The sequence below is a fragment of the Macaca mulatta genome, chromosome 7 (genome assembly GCF_049350105.2).
Source record: "Macaca mulatta isolate MMU2019108-1 chromosome 7, T2T-MMU8v2.0, whole genome shotgun sequence".
NCBI classification, from domain to species: Eukaryota; Metazoa; Chordata; class Mammalia; order Primates; family Cercopithecidae; genus Macaca; species Macaca mulatta.
This window is the reverse complement of record NC_133412.1, coordinates 112166007-112185004: the sequence shown is the minus strand read 5'-3', so window position 1 is coordinate 112185004 and position 18998 is coordinate 112166007. Positions and strand designations below refer to the sequence as shown.

At 38.9% G+C, this 18998-nt stretch overlaps 1 protein-coding gene across 1 annotated transcript in view; it reads left to right on the top strand.

Moving 5' to 3' along the window:
- SEC23A (SEC23 homolog A, COPII coat complex component) overlaps positions 1-18998 on the top strand; it is an 81030-nt gene that overhangs the window by 28726 nt on the left and 33306 nt on the right. Inside the window, 3 exon segments of the mRNA NM_001261363.1 lie at positions 8332-8490; positions 9921-10036; positions 17564-17687. Of these exon segments, the coding sequence (NP_001248292.1) occupies positions 8332-8490; positions 9921-10036; positions 17564-17687 (399 nt within the window).

The window sequence follows — 18998 nt, the reverse complement described above, 5'->3', positions numbered from 1 at the left end:
ATTTTGGGCTTAGTGCGTTGGCTCACGCCTGTAATCCTACCATTGTGGGAGGCCGAGGTGGGTGGATCTCTTGAGGTCAGGAGTTTGAGACCAGCCTCACCAACATGGTGAAACCCTGTCTCTACTAAAAATACAAAAAAATTAGCTGGGTGTGGTGGCAGGTGCCTGTATTCCCAGCTACTTGGGAAGCTGAAGTAGGAGAATCACTTGAACCCGGGAGGCAGAGGTTGCAGTGAGCCAGGATCACGCCACTGCACTCCAATCTGGGTGACAGAGTGAGACTCCATCTCAAAAAAAAAAAAAAAAAAAAAAGAAAGTTTATTTTGCCAAGGCTGAGGACTTGTGCCTCTAGAGGTCCTGATGACATGCGTCTAAGGTGGTCAGAGCACAATTGGTTTTATAAATTTTAGGGAGACATGGGACATCAATCAATATATGTAAGATGTATGTTGGTTCCATCCAGATAGGTGGGACCTGGAAGCTCCTCAAGCAGGGAGGGGCTTCCAGGTCACAGGTAGGTGAGAGACACACGTAGGTCCATTCTTTTGAGTTTCTGATTAGCCTTTCCCCAAGGAGGCAATCAGATATGCATTTATCTTAGTGAGCAGAGGGATGACTTTGAATAGAATGGGAGATAGGTTTGCCCTAAGCAGTTTCCAGCTTGACTTTTCCTTTTTGTTTAATAATTTTGGGGTCCCAAGATTTATTTTCCTTTCACAAGATTAAGTTGCTGATATGATAGTCCCAACCTCTTGAAACTTTATATTTCCTATGAACCAGGATAATCTCCTATATAACCACAGTATAAAACTATTAAAATATTAACACTGATACATTACGACCAGCTAATTCTCAGACCCCATTCAAGTTTTACCAGTTGTCTCAATAATTTCCTTTACTGAAAGGATTTAGTTCCGTTCTGCATTTATGGCTATATCTATTTACTCTCCTTCAGCCTGGAACAGTTCCTTAATCTTCCTGATCTTGACACTTTGGAAGATTCAGACCAGTTATTTGTAAAACATTCTTCAATTTGAGTTTGTCTTGAAGTATCCTCGTAATTTGGTTCGGGTCTTGCATCTTTGGGGGGAGTATCGCAGAAGTAATGCTGTGTTCTTATTGTTGCATCTTACAGGTGGCACATGGTTTTCATTTGTTCCATTACTGATGATATTCACTTTGGTCATTCATTAAGGTTGTATCTGCCAGGGCTCTCCACTTTAAAATTACTCTTTTTTACCCCTTTGTAATTCATGAATATTGCAAAATATTAGAAACCCCCATGCTGATTTGTTTCATTACTGCTGATGTTAACTTTCCTTACTTGGTTAAGGTTGTTTTTGCCACTGTAAAGTTACAAGTTTTCTTATTGTAATTATAAATATCTTATTAGGAGATACCTTGAAAATATGTGAATAACCAGTGTACTGAGCAAAGTTTTACTCACTAGTTTAGCATCCATTGATGAGTCTTTTCTAATCAATTATTATTATGATGCATGCCAAATAGTGGCTAATTCCATCATTTCTACATTTATTAATTGGTTTTCTACTTGAGGAAGAGCTTTTTCTCCTCTCCTATTTACATATTTATATATATATATAAACTTATACACACACACATATATATGTAAATACATACAGAATACACACTGGGTGGATTCTTATATTCTTATTTTATACAACAAGATATATTCCTTTACTGTCATTATTTACTTTGATGCTTAGGTTTTCCCAGATTTGGCTAGTGGGAGCCTCTTCAAGCTGCTTCTGGGTCCTTATTAAATGCTGCATGTTTGCTTAAATACTTCCTTTCTGGTATAGTAAGATGTTCAGGGCTCATCTTATCCTTTTCCTGCTCTGGACCTGAAATGAACCATTTAGGAGCCCTGTTTCCTTTTAGCCTTGATTCTACCAAGTAGAAGATAATGCTTCATGTGCACCCTTACCCTGGGTGTCATTAATTTTAGGTCCAAGTGGATGGAGCTAAGAAAAAAAATGTATGTGCATATATGTGTATCTATATATGTATATAAAATTATAAGTATATGTGTGTGCATATATGTCTACATACTCCAGTATACATCTATGATCTCTATTAAAATAAATTTATATTAAAAACCAGTAATTCTTTCAAGTATGTTCAATTCAATACCACAGGGTTTATTCTCTCCTTCCCGCTTTTCCATATTTGTAACTCATTCTCTATGAGAAACCTGCTCCCGTTATCAAATATATTTACTTATTTGCTCAGTCCTAGATTATCTAGAATAGTTTCAGAGTTTCTGGCTCATACTTCTGTTAGAAAGAAGCTTAGGAGTTAGGCTCAATATTTGTTTAGTGTTCTGAGAATATATAGTACAAAATATAATGTTCATAAGTTAAATGGGTTATTCCCCTCCACTGCCCTTAGTGTGATTATGTTATTCTTTGCTGTAAGTTTTATTTGTATCTTCTAGTAAATTTCTTTTTTTTTTTTTTTTTTTTTTTTTTTTTTTTGAGACAGAGTCTCGCTCTGTCACCCAGGCTGGAGTGCAGTGGCTCTATCTTGGCTCTCTGCAAACTCTGCCTCCCGGGTTCACGCCATTCTCTTGCCTTAGCCTCCTGAGTAGCTGGGACTACTGGCGCCCGCCACCATGCCCGGCTAATTTTTTGTATTTTTAGTAGGGACGGAGTTTCACCATGTTAGCCAGGATGGTCTCGAACTTCTGGCCTCGTGTTCCGCCCACCTCAGCCTCCCAAAGTGCTGGGATTACAGGCATGAGCCACTGCGCCCGGCTTTCCTAGTAAATTTCTTAAGAAGACTTAAGAGTACAGAATTTCCTGGGCTGTTGAATGTTTAAACTTTTTTCTTATGGTGCTGATAGTTGAAGAATAGCTTGGTTGGATATAAAAAGCCTTGCTTCTGATTGTTTTTTCCTGGAGTTTTTGGAAAATGCTTTTTCATTATTTTCTTACCTTGATGTGTTTTGATTTTTTTTTTTTTTTTTTTTTTTTAAACAGAGCCTCTGTTGCTCAGGCTGGTGTGCAGTTCGTGATCATAGCTTACTGCAGCACTGCAGCCTCAAACTCCTAGTCTCAAGCAATCCTCCAGCCTCAGACTACTCCCAAGTAGCTGGGACTACAGGCCCATGCCACTATGCCCAGCTAATTTTTAAATTTGCCATGTTGCCCAGGCTGGTCTTGAACTCCTGATCTCAAGTGATTCTCCCACCTTGGCTGATGTTTTTTGGGAAGGCTGATACCAGTCTTATTTTCTTGCCCTTGTAAATTTTTTGATCATTTTGCTTGAAGGTCTTGAGGAGTTTTTCTTTATGTTGTAGGGTTTTTGTTGCAGGTTAATTTTCTCTAGTATGTGGTAGGCCCTTGTTACATGTATTTTTTCCTATAAAGTTGTCTTATAGCTTTAAATAGTAGTTCTATTCCATTGTTTTATTTTATTTGAGAACTCCCAGCCAGGCACGGTGGCTCACGCTTGTAATCCCAGCACTTCTGGGAGGCCGAGGCAGGCGGATTACCTGAATTCAGGAGTTCGAGACCAGCCTGACCAACATGATGAAACCCCGTCTCTACTAAAAATACAAAAATTAGCCGGGCATGGTGGCACACACCTGTAATCCCAGCTACTTGGGAGGCTGAGGCAGGAGAATTGCTTGAACCCGTGGACAGAGGTTGCAGTGAGCTGAGATCATGCCACTGCACTCCAGCCTGGCCAACAGCAATACTCTGTCTCAAAAGAAAAAAACTCCCATTTTATATAAATTGAGTCTTCTTTGCTTGCTTTTTATTTCAGTCGTCTTTTTATTTCTTTATTTCATTTTCATTCTCTTGTTTTTTTTCTTTTCTTTAGTGCCTCTTACTAAGTTTTCATTTGAATCTGTAGTTGTTCTTCTAGGCGTGCTATTTGCTTCCCTCTTCTCTCTTCCGTGTACTTCTTCCCAAACTGCCCTTGATCTTTTTGGAGACTTGTAATGAGAGCATGAGAGATATAGTTCACAGGGATTTAGTGGGTTTTTCCCTCCAGTTATAGGAAATTTGAAGTTTGGATGTTCTTTGTGTCATAGTTTTATGAAAGTATCTGTATATAGTTTTATTTGCTCTTTTCTTCATTTTTTCAGCTTTACATGACTGCTGTTATCTCAGATACCCAGAATGAAGAGGGTATTTTTGTTATTAGTTAAGAAAGTTATAGAAGGAATAATCATACCTTGTGAAAACATTCAAACAGTATGCAATGGTGTATACAAATAAGTAGAAGACAACTTTCCTTGTTCTCCAGATTTGTTAACCATATGATTTTATTTATTTATTTATTTATTTATTTATTTATTTATTTATTTTTTAGGTGGAGTTTCGCTCTCGTTGCCCAGGCTGGAGTGCAGTGGCGCAATCTCAGCTCACTGCAACCTCTGCCTCCTGGGTTTAAACGATTCTCCTGCCTCAGCCTCCCAAGTAACTGCGATTATAGGCACCCACCACCACACCCAGCTAATGTTTTTGTATTTTTAGTAGAGACAGGGTTTCACCATGTTATCCAGGCTGGTCTCGAACTCCTGACCTCAGATGATCTGCCCACCTCAGCCTCCCAAAGTGCTGGGATTACAGGTGTGAGCCACTGTGCCGGGCTAATCATGTGACTTTAAAAATTATCATGAAAGGCTGGGCGCGATGGCTCACGCCTGTAATCCTAGCACTTTGGGAAGCTGAGACGGGTGGATCACGAGGTCGGGAGATCGAGACCATCCTGGCTAACATGGTGAAACCCTGTCTCTACTAAATACAAAAAAATTAGCCAGGTGTGGTGGCGGGTGCCTGTAGTCCCAGCTACTGGGAAGGCTGAGGCAGGAGAATGGTGTGAACCCAGGAGGCGGAGCTTGCAGTGAGCTGAGATGGCGCCACTGCACTCCAGCCTGGGCAACAGAGCAAGACTCTGTCTCCAAAAAAAAAAAAAAAATTATCATGAAGTTTATATCATTTACATTGTCTTCTGAAGCTGTAGTGTAGGTTAAAAAATGTACTCTATTTTGTCCAATAACTACTTATAGAAATTAGAGATAAAATAGCATTTCTAATATGACAATACAAATATTAATTGTGGAATAAAGTAGAGCGATTATGCACAGGGAAGGATACTTTCATATATAAAAGTTGCAGGATATCTTTTACATTTTTTTCTGGATCCTGTCACTTCTTTTGAATCATACCCAGTTGGTCTTTTGTTTCTTATAAATATTCTGAGTTCTTCCATATTCAAATATTAAAAAAAAAAAGGTCCTCTCATTTCATTGGCATTTTGGGTGGCTATAGAATTCTACTTTCAAAATAATCTTCACTTGGAAATCTAAGTCATTCCTCTCTAGTGTTCTGACATAGACGTACAGTTTATTGATGATAATTGGATGTAGTCTCATTCTTGTTCTTTTTTTAGGAAAGCTTATTTTTTCACTAGACATTTTTAGAATGTTCTCTTTAATTTTGGAGTTCCGAAATTTTGTTAGGCTGTATTTAGGTTTGATTTTTTTCTTTCTTTATGTTTGGTTTTGGTAGACCTTTTCATTCTAGAGACTGTTGTCATTCTTCAGCTTAATTTGTTTCTCTTTTTCTATTCTATATTCATTACATTGATGCTGGACCTCTATATTTCTTTATATATTTATTTTTTTCCTCATATCTTTCTTTGCTCCTATTTATATGAGATTTCCTTAGCTTTGGTTTTGCATATATCTAACTCAGTCTTCAGACGTGCTTTTTGTCCCATCCATTGAGGTTTTAAAATTTTTCTTAATGCTTTTAATTCCAGAAACTTTTGAGAGTTGTCATGTTTGTTGTGATATCCATTGTAATATGTGCTTGGTTCTGTATCTCTCGGCCTCTTATTTTCATGCAAAGACCCTTCTCCAGGCAGATGGCCTACTTTCTACAGAGAGTGGTTCTTAGGAATTGCTGATGGCAGAATCTGTCATCAGCTGCTGTATCTGGAGGTACAGATAAACACTGTTTCTTCTTTGGTTTATGGCTGCTTTTTGTATTTTTTGACTCCAAATATGGAGCTTTTTGGGCATCCTCCTTGGGGAAGATCTGGCTTACTTTTGATATCTGTGATACGTTTTGTTGATTCTTTTGATAATCCAGTACAATCTGTTGTTTGAATTCCTCAAAATTTCTGGTCTACTGCTTCCATGATTTCCTATCTTTAAATTTTATGTACTTTTTGGTTTTTTTTTTTTTGAGACAGGGTCTAGTTCTGTTGCCTGGGCTGGAGTGCAGTGGCATGATCGTGGTTCACTGCAGTGTCGAACTCCTTGGCTTAACCAATCCTCCCACCTCAGCCTCCTGAGAAGCTGAGACTATAGGCATGTCCCATCATACCCAACTAATTTTGTTATTATTATTATTATTATTATTATTATTTTAGAGACCAGGTCTCCTTTTGTTGCTCAGGCTGATCTTGAACTCCTGGGCTAAAGTGATTCTCCCACCTTGGCCCCCAAAAGTGTTGAGATTAGAGGCATGAGCCACGGTGTCTGGCCTATTTATTTTTTATTTTACTTTATTTTATTCTAGACAGAGTCTCACTCTGTCTTCCTGGCTGGAGTACAGTGGTGTGATCTTGCCTCACTGCAACCTCCACCTCCTGGGTTCAAGCAATTCTCTTGCCTCAGCCTCCCGAGAAGCTGGGATTACAAGTGTGCGCTACCATACCCGGCTAAGTTTTGTATTTTTTTTTAGTAGAGATAGGGTTTTGCCATGTTGGCCAGGCTGGTCTTGAACTCCTGGCCTCAAGTGATCTGCCTAAAACAACAACTTTTCTCTTATTTCACTGACACCTTGTGAGGAAGTGGAAGTAGATTGGGGTATTCAGTCTATTCACTTGGACTAGAAGTATAAGTCATACGTACTTTCTCTCTCTCTCTCTTTCTTTTTTTGACAGTCTCACTCTGTCGCCCAGGCTAGAGTTGCAGCGGCACAGTCTTGGCTGACTGCAACCTCCATCTCCCGGGTTCAAGCAATTCTCTGCCTCTGTCTCCCAAGTAGCTGGGATTACAGGCATCCGCCACAATGCCCGGTTAATTTTTTGTATTTCTAGTAGAGACATATTGGCCAGGCTGGTTTTGAACTCCTGAACTTGTGATCTACCCGCTTTGGCCTCCCAAAGTGCTGGGATTACAGGTGTGAGCCACTGCTTTGGGCCTCTTTCTTTTTTTTTTTTGGAGATGGAGTCTTGCTCCATCGCCCAGGCTAGAGTGCAGTGGTGCAATCTTGGCTCACTGCAACCTCCGCCTCCTGGGTTCAAGCAATTCTCCTGCCTCAGCCTCCTGAGTAGCCGGGACTACAGACATGTGCCACCACACCTGGCTAATTTTTGTATTTTTAGTAGAGACAGGATTTCACCATGTTGACCAGACTGGTTTCAAACTCTTGGCCTCAGGTGATCCACCCGCCTCAGCGTCCTAAAGTGCTGGGGTTACAGGCGTGAGCCACTATGTCCAGCCTCTTTTTTTCTTTTTTGAGACGGAGTCTCACCTTGTTTCCCAGGCTGGAGTGCAGCGGCATGATCTTGGCTTACTGTGACCTCCGCCACCCGGGTTCAAGTGATTCTCCTGCCTCAGCCTCTCGAGTAGGTGGGACTACAGGCATCTGCCACCATGCCTGGCTAATTTTTTGTATTTTTAGTAGAGATGGGATTTCACCATGTTGACCAGGCTGTTCTTGAATTCCTGACCTCAGGTGACCCACCCGCCTCGGACTCTCAAAGTCCTGGGATTACAAGTGTGAGCCACCACGCCCAGCCTTTTTTTTTTTTTTTTGATTATACTTATGTTCGAAACATCGAAAACAAAAGTAAAACACCAACAAAAAAGTAGAAGAGCCAGGTGCAGTGGCATGCACTTCTCATTCCAGCTCAAGTGGGAGGATCACTTGAGCCCAGGAGTTCAAGTCCAGTGTTGGCAACATAGTGAGATCGTCTCTAAAAAAAAAAAATAGTAAAAAAAGAAAATTAAAAACCCAAAACAAAACAAAATATGTTCACTCTTCCACTTCTCTCTCTACTCTTCCCAGTCTAAGATGAGTTAAGCAGGAGAAATATCCATGTTTATAGGGATTAAGCTCATAGATTAGTTTAGAATTAGGAATGTACTACTATTTACCATAGGATTTTACAAGAAAGTTGTTCAGATACCTTTGTTTTTAAATTTCATTGTAAACATTTGATTATTTTATTTCTTAGAAAATATATGCTTTTTTCTTATTTAGAAGGAATATATAAAAAATTGTCAGAAATGTATATCCGTATGTTTTGTTTTAAACTCTGGACTTTTTTTTTCAATAGTGTACTTTTCCCAACACTGGTGCTCGCATCATGATGTTCATCGGCGGTCCTGCTACTCAGGGGCCTGGAATGGTGGTTGGAGATGAGTTGAAGACACCTATAAGATCGTGGCATGACATTGACAAAGACAATGCCAAATATGTTAAAAAGGGAACTAAGGTAATTTCGACTTTTAAATCTTTTTGCCTTATTAGAAAACAGATATTCATTTGCTGGCAGAAGAATACAAATAGTTTTTGATAGAAATTGATATTATACAGTTTGATACTACAGCTGGTATTCAGAATTGGAGAAATACTTATTTTTTCTTGATAACTTGTTATACTTTTTCTGGTTCGAAATATTTAAACACTTCATAGTAGGTGTCAGTAGGTATCTCCTTAAAAATTATTACTGAGAGAAACATTCTATGCCTTTTTAAATATTCATGTTAAAGAATGTCTTTCTGTTTAGGAAAAGTTGTTTTTACTTTTTTCAGTTTTTCATTTCCAAGAGACAATCCTTAATTTTTCCTTCAGATATGAATATTGTTCATAGATTAAATAGTCCATCATTTTCTTGTAAGTTGTTTTATGTTCATCTAACTTCCTGTTTTTTGGGTTTGTGTAAGTACATTTCACTAATGTTGATTTTTGACACTCTTATATTGGTTCTATTTGCTAATATCTCTTAATTTTTTAATTCTCTAGAGTTCAGTTTTAGTTTAGTTTGTGCTGTATCATGTATTTTTTGATAGCATCAGTATTGTATTTTTAAAAGTAATTTATGACATAATTTTTGCCACTGTTAGTGGATGCTTTTTTTTCTTGCCAACTAATTTCCTTTATGAGCTTGGAATTTTTCTTGGTTACAGCTTCTAAACCTTTCAAAAAAGGTTTTAGATTCATTTATCTTACTGCTTTTTGTATTTTCTCTATTTTTGGATGTTTTTGTTACTTGGGTATGGATTTAGCCAGGAAAAGGAGTTCTCCATTGTTTTTCTTTCTTTTTTTTTTTTTTTTTTGAGACAAAGTCTTGCTCTGTCACCCAGGCTGGAGTGCAGTGGTGCAGTCTTTGCTCACTGCAAGCTCCGTCTCCTGGGTTCATGCCATTCTCCCGCCTCAGCCTCCCGAGTAGCTGGGACTACAGGTGCCTGTCACCACGCCTGGGTAATTTTTTGTGTTTTTAGTAGAGACGGGATTTCACCGTGTTAGCCAGGATGGTCTCGATCTCCTGACCTCGTGATCCGCCCTCCTTGGCTTCCCAAAGTGCTGGGATTACAGGTGTGAGCCACCGCGCCCGGCCTGTTGTTTTTCTACTATGTTTGTGTGTGAAGAACAAAATATGCAAGATGCCTTTCTTTAAATTTGGCTTCACCTAGGGGTTTATCTAGAAAGAGTGGCTTTTAAGGAAAAAAAATGTGAAAATGTCAGACTCACAGAAGTTGTTACATAGTTTTATTAACATTACAGAAAGTTAAATAGCAAACCATAATTTAAATTATGATGAGTTATTCTTTTAGTCCTTCTTAGGTAATTTTGATTTGTTAATTGAAAAAAGATGTATAGGACGATTTTGTATATTATTTTAATTAAAAAAATCTTTTGTAGCATTTTGAAGCATTGGCTAATCGAGCTGCTACAACTGGCCATGTTATTGATATCTATGCATGTGCATTAGATCAGACAGGTCTCCTGGAGATGAAATGCTGTCCCAACCTTACTGGGTATGTATTTAAATTTTTACAGTTTTTGTAATTATAAGCAAATGATGACATTTACTGATATACACCAATAATGACCATTTAGGGAAAAATGGCATCTCCCCAGTACTTCAGGGCAACACATCTGTTAGTAGTTTTTGATATTCCTTTCAGTAAAGCACACTTTTAAATTTTTTAAAAAGTGTGGAGTTATAAAGGTCTGTTTCTAAAGCTCACTTTGATATTTTGAAGTTATTATTTTGATTTATTACTTTAACACCTTTTTTGAGATAAAATTCACATACATAAACTTACCATTTAAAATGTCAATTTGATGCTTTTAGTATATTTACAGGATGCATAGCCATCACCATAATTTGTTTAGAACATTTGCATTACCCTAGAAACTGTGTACCCATTAGCAGTTACTTCCCATTACTCCCTCCTTTCTCTTCTCACACCCTCTCATCCTTAGACAGCTGATAATTGCCTGTTCTGGATAGTTTATAAAATGGAATCAGAGGCTGGATGCTGTGGCTCACGCTTGTATTCCCAGCACTTTGGGAGGCTGAGGCGAGTAGATCATGAGGTCAGGAGTTCAACACCAGCCTGGCCAAGATGGTGAAACCCTGTCTCTACTAAAAATACAAAAATTAGCCAGGCATAGTGGCAGGCGCCTGTAATCCCAGCTACTCAGGAGGCTGAGGCAGGAGAATTGCTTGAACCCGGGTGGCAGAGGTTGCAGTGAGCCGAGATCATGCCACTGTATTCCAGCCTGGGCGATAGAGTGAGACTCCGTCTCAAAAAACAAACAAAAAAAGGAATCAGAGCCGGGCGCCATGGCTCCCAACTGTAATCCTAGCACTTTAAGAAGCTGAGTTGGGAGGATTATCTGAGGTCAGGAATTCAAGACCAGCCTGGCCAACATGGCAAAACCCCATCTCTACTAAAAAACACAAAAATTAGCCGGGCGTGGTGGCACTTGCCTGTAATCCCAGCTACTCAGAAGGCTGAGGCAGGAGGATCACTTGAACCTAGAGGTGGAGGTTTCAGTGAGCCAAGAAGATTGTGGCACTGCACTCCAGCCTGGGCCACAGAGTGAGACTGTTTCAAAAAGAAATGAATCAAATGGTCTTTTGTGATTGGTTTCTTCTACTCAGCATAATGTTTTCAAGGTTCATCCATATTATAGAATGTACTAATATTTTATTTTATTTTTATTGCTGAGTAAAAAGGGAACAAGGGGTCAAAGTGCATTTAATAGTATTCCATTTGATGGATACACCCCATTTTGTTTAGGAATCCATCGGCTAATGAACGTTTCATTTCCACTTTTTGGCTACTGTGAATAATGGTCCTTTGAACATTGTGTTCAAGTTTTGGTGTGGAGATTGTGTTTTCGTTTCTCTTACGTATATATCTAGGAGCAGAATTGTTGTGTCATGTAGTAGTCCGTCCTTAACATTTTGAGGAACTGTCAAACAGTTTACCCAAGTGACTGTACCAATTTAAATTCCCATTACCAAAGTATGAGGGTTCTAGTTTCTCCACATGTTTGTAAGCACTTGTTATTGTCTGTATTTTAATTTTTTTGAGATGGGGTCTTTGTTACCCAGGCTGGAGTGCAGTGTGCAATCATAACTCACTGCAGCCACAATTTCCAGGGCTCAAGCAATCCTCGCATCTCAGCCTCCTGAGTAACTGAGACTACAAGCACATGCTACCACACCTAAGTAATTGTTAATACTTTTGTTTTGCGGAGACGAGGTCTCACTTTGTTGCCCAGGCTGGTCTTGAACTTCTGGGCTCGATCCTCCTGCCTCTGCTTCTCAAAATGCTGGGATTACAGGTGTGAGCCACTGTGCCCAGCCTATTGTCTGTCTTTTTGATGATATCTGTCCAAGTGGGTGTGAAGTAATATCTCATTGTGGTTTTGATTTGCATTTCCCTGAAGACTAATGATGTTGAGCATCTTTTTATGTGCTTACTGGCCATGTGTATATCTTTGGAGAAATGTCTATTCAGATTCTTTACGCATTTTTAATTTGGGCTATTGATTTTCTTTTTATTGTTAAAATAGTTTGTTATGTGGATATAAATTCCTTTATCAGATATATGACTTAAAGATATTTTCTGTTACGGGTTTTTTCCCTCACTTCTTTCTTTTTGAGACAGAGTCTCACTGTGTCGCCCAGGCTAGAGTGCAGTGGTGCAGTCTAGGCTCACTGCAACTTCTGCTTCCTGGGTTCAAGTGATTCCCCTATCTTAGCTTGCCCAGTAGCTGGAATTACAGGTGCACACCACCATGCCTGGCTATTTTATATTTTTAGTAAAGATAGGGTTTCACCATGTTGGCCAGGCTGGTCTTGAATTCCTGACCTCAAGAGATCCACCCACCTCGGCCTCCTAAAGTGCTGGGAATACAGGTGTGAGCCACTGCGCCCGGCCTCCCTCACTTTCTTGATGGTATTGTTTGCAGCACAAAAGTTTTAAATTTTGATGAAACCTAGTTCATGCTTTTTCTTTTTTCTTTTTTTTGAGACGGAGTCTCGCTGTCACCCAGGCTCTGTCACCAGGCTTGGACCCGCCTCCCGAGTTCAAGTGATTCTCCTGCCTCAGCCTCCCAAGTAGCTGGGACTACAGGCGCCTGCCACCACACCCGGCTAATTTTTTTTTGTATTTTTAGTAGATACTGGGTTTCACCATGTTGACCAGGCTGGTCTTGAACTCCTGTCCTTGTGATCTGCCCGCCTCAGTCTCCCAAAGTGCTGGGATTACAGACCTGAGCCACCGTGCCTTGAGTTTTTAAAATTTTAAATTTTTTAAATTTTGAGACAGAGTCTCGCTGTGTTACCCAGGCTGGAGTGCAGTGGTGCAATCTCAGCTCACTGCAACCTCTGCCTCCCAGGTTCAGGCGATTCTTTTTTTTTTTTTTTTTTTTTTTATTTTTTTTATTTTTTTATTTTTTAAATTTATTTATTATTATTATACTTTAAGTTGTAGGGTACATGTGCATAACGTGCAGTTTTGTTACATATGTATACTTGTGCCATGTTGCTGTGCTGCACCCATCAACTCGTCATTTACATCAGGTATAACTCCCAATGCAATCCCTCCCCCCTCCCCCCTTCCCATGATAGGCCCCGGTGTGTGATGTTCCCCTTCCTGAGTCCGAGTGATCTCATTGTTCAGTTCCCACCTATGAGTGAGAACATGCGGTGTTTGGTTTTCTGTTCTTGTGATAGTTTGCTAAGAATGATGGATTCCAGCTGCATCCAAGTCCCTACAAAGGACTCAAACTCATCCTTTTTTATGGCTGCATAGTATTCCATGGTGTATATGTGCCGCCTGTAATCCAGATACTTGGGAGGCTGAGGCACAAGAATCGCCTGAACAGATTGGGTTCAGGCGATTCTTGTGCCTCAGCCTCCCAAGTATCTGGATTACAGGCATGTACCACCATGCCTGGCTAATTTTCATATTTATTTCAAGTTACCTGCCTGCCTTGGTCTCCCAAAGAGCTGGAATTACAGGCATGAGCCACTGTGCCCAGCCAACAATTGATTTTTATATGTTGATTTTATACCCTGCAAACTTGTGGAACTTGTTTATTAGTTTTAATAGTTTTTCTGTGGACTTCTTAGGATTTTCTCTATATAACATCATGTCATCTGCAAATTGGTATTGTTTTACTTCTTCCTTCCCATCTGCATGCTTTTTCTTTTCCTTGCCTAACTGCCCTGGCTGGAATGTCTATTAAAAATGATTAAAAATGGTGAGAGTGAATATTCTTGTATTGTTCTTGATCTTTGGGGGAAGTTGTTTAGTCTTTTTTTTTCTTTTTTTGAGATGGAGTTTCCCTCTTGTTGCCCAAGCTGGAGTGCAGTGGCACAATCTCTGCTCACTGCAACCTCCACCTCCTGGGTTCAAGCGATTCTGCTGCCTCAGCCTCCCGAATAGCTGGGACTACAGGCATGCACCACCATGCCCAGCTAAGTTTTGTATTTTTAGTAGAGACAGGGTTTCACCATGTTGGTCAGGCTGGTCTCAAACTCCTGACCTCAGGTGATCCACCTGCCGCAGCCTCCCAAAGTGCTGGGATTACAGGCATGAGCTACTGCGCCCAGCCCTGTTTAGTCTTCTACCATTAGAAGATATTAGCTGTGGATTTCATCAGATTAAGTAAGTTCCCTTCCAAAAACTCATGAAAATGTGTTTTTGGATTTTGTTAAATGCTGTTTCTATAGCTATTGATATGATAATGTGGCTTTTGTCCTTATTAATATGGTATATTGCACTGCTTTTTGGATTTTAAACCTACCTTGCATTTCTGGGATGAATCTCACTTGGTCATGGTGTATAATCCTTTTTGTTGTTGCTAAATTCAATTTGCTAGCATTTTGTTGAGGATTTTTGCATCTGTCTTCATAGGAGATACTGGCCTGTAGTTTTCTTTTGCTTGGTGTTGGCATCAGGATAACTATCTTCATAGAATGACTTGGGAGATATTCTTTCCTCTTCCATGAGCAGTTATTATTTTTGAAATAATTAGGCTTAAAAATCGATTAGATATGTCACCCTTTCTCAGGTTTATTTATTCAGTTCATTCATCTAATCAAAATGAATGAGCACCTGCTATGTAGCAAACTGCTCAAGGCACTGCAAGTAAAGCAGTGAACCAAACATAAAAATCTTTGCCCTCATGGAGCTTATCTTCTAGTGCAGGACTCTTCCGTATAATTTCCCAGTGTATATATTCTTTGTGCTGTCCCAATGAAATGTGGTAAGTATGACTGAGGAACTAAAAGTTTAATTTTAATTGCTTTACATTTAAATTTAACTAGCCACATGTTAGATCATACAGTTCTAAGGAGAGGAGATGGGATAAGTATGGTAGATAGGATGTCAGATGGTGATACCATTGGGAAGGAAAAAAGGTCAGGAAAGAAGAATTGGGGTTTGCAGTTCTAAATAGGATGAATAGGCAGGGCCTTATTGAAGGTGATATTTTAGCAAAGATGTAAGGAAGTGAGAGTGAGTCATGTGCGTATATGAAGTAAGAGTATTCCAAGTGAGGAATAGCAAGTGCAAAGTTGAGAATGTACCTGGGGCCAGGCGCTGTGACTCACACCTGTGTAATCCTAGCAGTTTGGGAGGCTGAGGTGGGTGGATTGCTTGAGTCAGGAGTTTGAGACCAGTCTGGGCAACATGGTGAAACCCTGTCTTTGCCAAAAATACAAAAATTAGCTGGGCATGGTGGTGTGTGCCTGTAGTCCCAGCTACTTGGGAGGCTGAGGTGGGAGGATTGCTGGAGCTTGGGAAGTCCAGGCTGTGGTGAGCCATGATTGCATCACTGCACTCCATCCTGGGTGACAGAGTGAGACCTGGGTTCAAAAAATAATAATAAAAAAGAGAATGTACCTGTGATGTTGAGAAATAGCAAGGGGAGAACAAAGTAGCTGGAATGGAGTGAGTGAGGAGGGTAGGTTTCAAAGGCCTGTTTAAAGGGCTTTGGACTTTACCTTGAGTGAGATGGGAAGGCATTGGAGAGTTTTCATCAGAGGAGTTTGATGATCTGACTTAATGGTTTAAAAAGATCGCTGACTTCATTTGTCTTTAGTAGAGTATAGGGATGTAAGAATACCAAGTGATGGTAGTACAGATGGTGGGAAGTAGTTGGATTTTGGATTTATTTGGAAGATAGATGTAAGGGTGTGGACAATTCCTTTATATAGGTTTACTGTAAAAGGGAGCAGAGAAATGGGATGTATTATCAGGTATAATGATGAGTTAGATCATCATAGATAACATGTTTGTAGAAAATCTGAAAGAATCTATAAACTATTGATATTAATATGTGAAGCTGGCAAGACTTCTGGATCAAGGTCAGTGTACAAAGTTTAATTATAAATGTAGGTACCAGTAACATTAAAAAACGTAAAAGGATGCAATTTCTAATAAGCATCAGAGATAACATAAAAACTTTTAATGATATCAAAAATAAAATTATGGTCAATTAGTTACAACACATCAGTTTTATTCTTTTGCCTATTTCAATTTTTGATTGTATCTTTTATTGATGTTTAAGTAATAAAGTATTTTAAAAATGTGAACAAGTGTGTCTAAATATTTGTATGCATATGTGTACCCCCCTTTTATATAAACAGAATATTTTACACATCTTTCCCCTCTTTGTGTTTTTCACTTATATCCTAGAAATCAGTCTGTAGCAGTGTCTTACTCCATTGTGTGGATGTAATATTTTTTCAGCTAGTCTCTAATTGCATGATTATTTGGATTGTTTTCAGTTTTGTGTTATTCTGAGTTTGTGTTTGACATACGATATTTCAAACACAAGGAAAAAAGGAAACAAAAAACATTTGTTGTTACAAATAGTGCTTCAGTGAATAACCTTGTGAATGTATTTTGTTTCTCTGTTTTTGTTTTGTTACAATATCTTTGGAATAGATTACTGTTAGTGGGGTGGCTGGATTAAGGAGGAAATCCATATATAATTTTGTTAGATATTATCAAGTTGCTCTGTACTGGGGTTGTACCATTTTGCAGTCCCAGCAGAAGTGTATGAGAGTGCCCGTTTTTCCATAGCTTCACCAACATAATATGTTGCCGTCAAACTGATTTTTGCCAATCTATTAGAGAAGGAATGGTATCAAAATAGTTTTTAACTTTCAAGTTAATATTAAACATTTTTTTAAATTAAAAAAGTAGGTATATGCTTATTGAAAAAAATTTAAAGTAAGTGTATAAAGTGAAAATACTGTCTTAATTTTCTTCCATTCTCACTTGCTCGGTATAACGTGTATGTGTTCATGTGACACAGGCAATACATGCATATACATACACACACATACTTGTTTTTAAGAGTGAGAATGAGCCGGATGGTGGCTCATGCCTGTAATCCCAGCACCTTGGCAACCCGAGGTGAGCATATTGTTTGAGCCTAGAAGTTCAAGACCAACCTGGGCAACATGGCAAAACCCTATCTCTACAAAAAAACAAAAAAATTAGCTGGGCGTGTTGGTGCAACTTGTAGTCCAGCTACTTGGGAGGCTGAGGTAGGAGGATGGCTTGAGCCCAGGAGGTTGTGGCTGCAGTGAGCCGTGATTGTGCCACTGCACTCCAGCCTGGGCGACAGAGTGAGACCCTGTCTGAAAAAAAAAAAAGAGAGAATGCATGCTGGAAACTGTCAGGTACCTTTACCAATATGGAGAACATTTGTTACTGTATACTCTTCTGTACCTTTTGAATTTTGTAATATAATGGATATATTGCCTATTTAAAGAATAATTTTTTAAAAATTGCCAAGGACAAATGCAACTGTTAAGGGCACTCTGTTATCCTTGGAATTGAGATTATTTGTGGGGTGAGGATATTCTCATATATATTTGAATATTAAAAATGAGTAATACAGCACATTTTGGGAAATGTCTTTAAAATTTATTGGTAGTCTTGAGAGGTAATTTTCTTCTACGATTTTAACACACGGACTCAGTAACTGTGTCAAGTGTTTTTTTTATTCTTTCCATGCAGAGGATACATGGTAATGGGTGATTCTTTCAATACTTCCTTATTCAAACAAACTTTTCAAAGAGTCTTTACCAAAGACATGCATGGACAGTTTAAAATGGGCTTTGGTGGTACACTAGAAATAAAGGTAAGAACGAAAACTTGGCATGTGTGATATGCTATCAAGAGACGACTTACAGAGTATAATTCTAAAGTGTCATTAATCAAATTTAGTATTTGCTTTCAAAATTGTGGTTATTTTTTATTTAAACCTGAGTTAGAGATTTTCTTCACCAGAAGAGTGTCATCATTCAATGTATGAGACTTTACTTGAGCATTTCTGAACAATTGTTAGAAAAGTAGAACAATATTGGTAAAATAATTCTTTAACTTTTATTTTTTTCTTTATATAGGGCTTAACTCTTTAAAGTATGTTTTATCTTTTTTTTTTTTTTAATTTTTTTTATTTCTTGAGACAGAGTCTTCCTCTGTCGCCCAGGCTAGAGTGCAGTGGCATGATCTTGTCTCACTGCAGCCTCCGCCTCCTGGGTTCAAGTGATTCTCCAGCCTCAGCCTCCTGAGTAGCTGGGACTACAGGTGTGTGCCACCGTGTCTGGCTAATTTTTGTATTTTTAGTAGAGATGTGGTGTCATCATGTTGGCCAGGCTGGTTCAAATTCCTGACCTCAGGTGATCTGCCTGTCTTAGCCTTCCAAAGTGCTGAGATTACAGGCATAAGCCACCATGTCCAGCCTGTTTTATCTTTTGTAGAGCCAAATCTATTTACGTTAGTGCCAGGTTAATGATGGGAATTGTTATCTAACTTAAGAGGAAACTGTTTTTTACCTTTGGATAATCAGTAATTGTTTTATGATTAGTTGTTATTACATAATTCTATCATTTATTTCAAATTTGGATTTAAAATACCCAAAGGCTAAGTGCTTCTAATCCTAATTGATTATTTTTAAATTAATTCTAAGCACATTAATTTTGAATTTTCATTAAATATTTATTAAACTTGTTTTATTGAATGCTTGCTATATGCCCAACATTGTTTGGGAAATTACAGAGATGTCTAGGGATATCTAAGGTACACGTCTTGCTGTAGAGACACTTAGCATTCTCTTGATAGAGAGGCAGGAAAAGAAAACAGTGCATGTGATAGAATGACGTAATAATTATAAAAATGCTATAAAGGTTTAGAGAAGAAAAATGAACATATATAGGACACAATTTATTCTAGAGGAGTGTGACTTATAGTTTTTTTTTTTTTTTTTGAGACAGAGTTTCGCTCTTGTTGCCCGGCTGGAGTGCAGTGTTGTGATTCCGGCTCACCACAACCTCTGCCTCCTGGGTTCAAGCGATTCTCCTTAGCCTCCTGAGTAGCTGGATTTACAGGCATGTGTCACCATGCCCAGCTAATTTTGTATTTTTAGTAGAGACGGGGTTTCTCCATGTTG